At 41.3% G+C, this 4,865-nt stretch overlaps 1 protein-coding gene across 1 annotated transcript; it reads right to left on the bottom strand.

Annotated features, from left to right (window-relative positions):
• Window positions 1-2,395: 2,395 nt before the first annotated feature.
• LOC135520301 (GSK-3-binding protein-like) lies at window positions 2,396-3,785 on the bottom strand. Its single transcript, XM_064945734.1, has one exon. It carries the CDS (start codon window positions 3,672-3,674, stop codon window positions 3,189-3,191), a length of 486 nt encoding a protein of 161 aa, XP_064801806.1. The 5' UTR covers window positions 3,675-3,785; the 3' UTR covers window positions 2,396-3,188.
• Window positions 3,786-4,865: the final 1,080 nt, after the last annotated feature.

Genomic DNA, 4,865 nt, shown 5'->3' with positions numbered 1-4,865 from the left:
TTGTGTCATATAGAAAGTAATAAGGATTTGGGTGGTTCTCATCTTCATTTCATATGTTGGCATCTTTTGATCCCTAAACATCTATGGAGATTCACTTTGACATAACAGGGTGTGATTTCTGGATAATCAATTGTGAGAATGTTCCCCAGTGAAATATAACCAAAACATGATACCATCTATTCTTTATTTGCATGAACATATGTTATTGTGACCATAAATGATAGAGGTGTAGCTGAACATCCAGTATAAAATTAATAGGGGAGGAGACGCTTCAACAATTTATTGGCCCTCACACGGGCTATATAGTAAAGAGAAGAGGCAAAACAAGTTTTCCACAAACTCTCGTCAACCAGTGTAGCGTAGGCCACTGGGGGCAAACCCAGGAACATAACACTGTAGAAAATGGACATCTGTCCTTTCCAACATACTGGATGTTCAGCTGCACCATACACAGGCAGAGCTCAACATTTTCCCCGAAAAACATATTGAAAAGGGGTTAAATGTTTTTGAGCATTAATTGATGGAATAAATAAAGTACATTTAAAATGGGGAAAGTGTAATTGTAACAGTATAACTTTAGACCGGAACCACTACTTCAAGGTCTCAGAGCAAGTGACGTCACCGATTGAAACGCTATTTAGCGCGCACCACCGCTAACTAGCTAGCCGTTTCACTCACCCCCTTTTGACCTCCTCCTTTTTCCGCAGCAACCAGTGATCCGGGTCACGGCACCAGTGTAACAGTATAACTTTAGACCGTCCCCTCGCCTATACCCGGGCGCGAACCAGGGACTCTCTGCACACATCAACAACAGTCACCCACGAAGCATCGTTACCCATCGCTCCACAAAAGCTGCAGCCCTTGCAGAGCAAGGGGAACCACTACTTCAAGGTCTCAGAGCAAGCTATTTAGCACGCACCACCGCTAACTAGCAAGCCGTTTCACATCCATTACATAATCAGCTATGAAACTACACTGAACAAAAATATAAACGCAACATGTAAAGTGTTGATCCCATGTTGTTTGAGCTGAAATAAAATAAATATTCCACTCATGAAAAGTATATTTCTCCCCCCAAAAATTGCACACGTTTACATCCCTGTTAGTGAGAATTTCTCCTTTTGCCAAGATAATCCATCCACCTGACAGTTGTGGCATATAAAAAAGCTGATTAAACAGCATGATCATTACACAGATGCACATTGCGCTGGGGACAATGAAAGGCCACTAACATGTGCAGTTTTGTTACACAACACAATGTCACAGATGTCTCAAGTTGAGGGAACTGCAGTTGGCATGCTGACTGCAGGAATGCCCACAAGAGCTGTTGCCAGAGATTGTAATGTTAATTGATGTACTATACGCCACCTCCAAAGTTGTTTATAGAATTTGGAAGTACATCCAACCAGCCTCAAAACTGCAGACCATGTATAACCATGCCAGCCCAGGACCTTCACATCCAGGATTATCTGAGACCAGCCACCCTGACGAAACTGTGGGTTTGCGCAACCTAATAATTTCTGCAAATTGTCGGAAACAATCTCAGGGAAGCTTTGTCCCCACAAGGGTTTTCACCTGGCGATAGTTTAGAGTCGTAACCGACTTCAGTGGGCAAATGCTCACCTTTGATGGCCACTGACACGCTGGAGAAGTGTGCTCTTCACGGATGAATCCGGGTTTCGACTGCACGTAGCAGATATCAGCGTGTATGGCGTAGTGTATGCGATCGGTTTGCTGATGTCAATGTTGTGAACAGAGTGCCCCATGGTGGCAGTGGGGTTATGGTATGGGCAGGCATAAACTACCGAAAACGAACACTATTGCATTTTATCTATGACAATTTGATGTTTCAGCATCACAATGCATGGTTCCTTGTCGCAAGGATCTGTACGTGTTTCCTTGAAGCTGAAAATTATTTAATGGCCTGCGTTGTCACCAGATGTCACCAATCGATAAATTGGGATGCTCTGACTTGACGTGTACAACAGCTTGTTCCAGTTCCCGCCAATATCCACCGACTTCGCACAGCCATTGAAGAGGAGCAAAAAAATTCCAAAGGACACAATCAACCCAATGCGAAGGAGATGTCGCGTTCCATGAGTCAAATTGTGATAACACCAGATACTGATCCACTATCCTAATTATTTTAAGGTATGTGACCAACAAATGCACAAGTGAAATCCATAGATCGGAACCATAATTTTTTTTTCAAATGTACTGATTACCTTATGAACGCAGTAAAATATGAAATTGTTGCATGTTTAGATTTTTGTTCAGTGTACATACGGCAGCGTTTTGTATAGTATATCGACAGGCTTCCCAAATACTGTAGTTACTTGCTATATTTTATTGGAATCTTTATCTGATGGCGAAAAACATACACATACACACAAAATTGAAAAAAAACCCACCGTGTTTATTTTTAAGACAAAGGCCTGAATACTCAGGAACATTATAAAATACTTCGTTGCGAAGTGGTCATGGTAAATCACTTGACACAGACAATGAGAAAATGAAACATCCGCATCCCATTATGAAGAAGAAAAAAATAAAAACACCCCGCCCCCAGCCAGTCGAAGAGACATTTAGTCAGAACCATTTGAAATGTCGCCCGTCTCTTACACGGTTTGGTAGCTGGTTGTCGATCCCGTTCCTTCTGCGTAAAGGAAATACAAAGCTGCTATCGAAGCAGTCACAGTGCTGCCTTGCTGGGGGTTAGGAATCCACCCTGGCATGAGTGTGGCGCTAGCCTAGCTTGCTAACTAGTAACGTAAGACCTTTGATTTGAAACGACCCGATTCAAACTAACCAACCAAAACAGGCAATGCTGGCGGCATTAGATTAGATTTGTAAACAATGTCAACGTAAAGCTTTCACTTGGTTGACATAACTAGCTACTAACTAAGCCAACGAAGTGTGAAAAGGAGAGTCCCCACCCATAAACAAAAATCTAACTAACCATCAAGTTGGAGTTGCAAACAAACATGGTTAATGTTAACTAGCTAGCTAACGCATTGGGTAAATGAAAAACCTAAATTAAACGGTCACAAAGTAGACATGCTAACGACGTTACCACCATGACATTTAATCGTTCAACATGTAGACTAACGTTATAGCTAGCTAGCTATGTCAGCAAAATAGTTTACGTTGTCGGTAACATATCATTAATGAATACATTGTCCGCATCATCAGCACTGCAGCTTGTCCGAAAGATCTCCACACTCCGTCGTAGAGAACTGCAGCCGCCTGACCGCTTCTTTGATTAGATTCCCAGACAATATTAATTCCTGAAGTAACTGATGTGGGTCGTCCTCGACAGCTGCGTTGATCCCCTTTCGGTCCCAACGTTTGAAATGGTCCCACTCCTGGTTACTTGAGCCAGGGAAGCTGTACGGACTAGCTCTGTTACTACGTTGCCTCCGGTTTCGAAGCCGTATGCAGCACCCGGTACGTTTTTGCAGGGCCACCCCATTGTTGTTGTTGTTAGCTTGTTTGATGTTGCTACTGCTGCAGTTGCTGGTGAGACCGTGGAGACATGACATCGTCTTTTGATTAGCACTATTGTTGTGAAGCTGCAGCGCCTCTCCGATCTTCGTGACCAAAGCGTCCACTTCTTTTGAATCGACGGTAACAGACTGCTCCAAGAGGATGTAGTTCTCCTTTCGACAAGGCATTTTGTTGTATTTTGTGTGTTTCTTGGCTGTAGTTTCGAAATGAATGTGAGCGTAGCTCAGTTCCTTCCTCTCACCACGTTGCTTGGCAGAAAAGCAAGTAAGCAATGAACGCTCTCGATATTTTGTAAACAATAGATGACGTAGGATCCGGAATGTACCATTTCCAATGTGGGTGCGATCATCATTCAAATGATTTCAAATAGTGAGAATCATCATTTCTATTATTTAATTTCTATATATTTGTTTATTTCATTATAAAATTCCTTATTATGTATGACATATTTTCTGAACACAACTCTGACTATTCATATCTTATTTAAAGACAGACCTGCACAATTCCCCTGATTTTATTCAGTCTTGGCACATCTAGCCAACTGGACATAATACATAATTCGTAACTGTCTAGCTATATTATGTAGGTCAAATAAACTATGTTTTTACAATAACACCAAATAGTCATACATCTCTGACTTATTTCTTGTTGCAAATTGCTATATTCCACAACCCATGAAATCAAAAACCTTTGACTGGGAGGTATTTTATCTCAATTAGCTATCATTCAATTGTTTTCATGCAATATTATTTTCAATATCATCCCTCCACTCTAAAATGCTGCATATTTCAAATGTTTGACAAAGATTTGCTGGATTGTTGAAATAACCATAATTGATTCATTTTCGGGTTATATAAATAACAATTATTACATTATGGTAATAAACGATGATATTTGTTTTAAGCATTATATGTGCAGATATACATGTCAATGCATCAGAATGCACGATCTATTATGCGCAAAATCAGTGGTTAGCACATGGAGTACATTTCTGATTTCTCTGAATCGTACTGAACTCGGACGCTCCAGTCAAAGAGCGCCCTCATGACCATATAAGGGGCGACTATCGTGTTCACGTGGTGCGTGTCTGGACTACAGCCTGTCCCTAGACCTGCTGCTGCGTTGTATTTTCAGGTCATTCGAGTACGTGGTATATTTCCTTAACACATCACATGGCTTAAAATAAAGCCATTATAGGGAATGGATTTCATGTATATGTGAAAGATGTTTATTTGGTTCGGAGTACAATACCAATTTCCTCATTCTCTTCCATGCAGTAAACAGCTGGCTGATCAACAACAATTCCTGTTTGTCTGTGGTCTGTAAGAGCAGCTGGTTGTGTTCCTGTTGCAAGGATG

Source organism: Oncorhynchus masou, chromosome 29, assembly GCF_036934945.1.
Source record: "Oncorhynchus masou masou isolate Uvic2021 chromosome 29, UVic_Omas_1.1, whole genome shotgun sequence".
Taxonomy (NCBI): domain Eukaryota; kingdom Metazoa; phylum Chordata; class Actinopteri; order Salmoniformes; family Salmonidae; genus Oncorhynchus; species Oncorhynchus masou.
This window is presented reverse-complemented; position numbering and strand designations above follow the sequence as displayed.

Bases quoted from the DNA above. Each gene is read 5' to 3' on its own strand.
- LOC135520301 (XM_064945734.1), bottom strand. From the start codon at position 3,674: ATGCCTTGTCGAAAGGAGAACTACATCCTCTTGGAGCAGTCTGTTACC.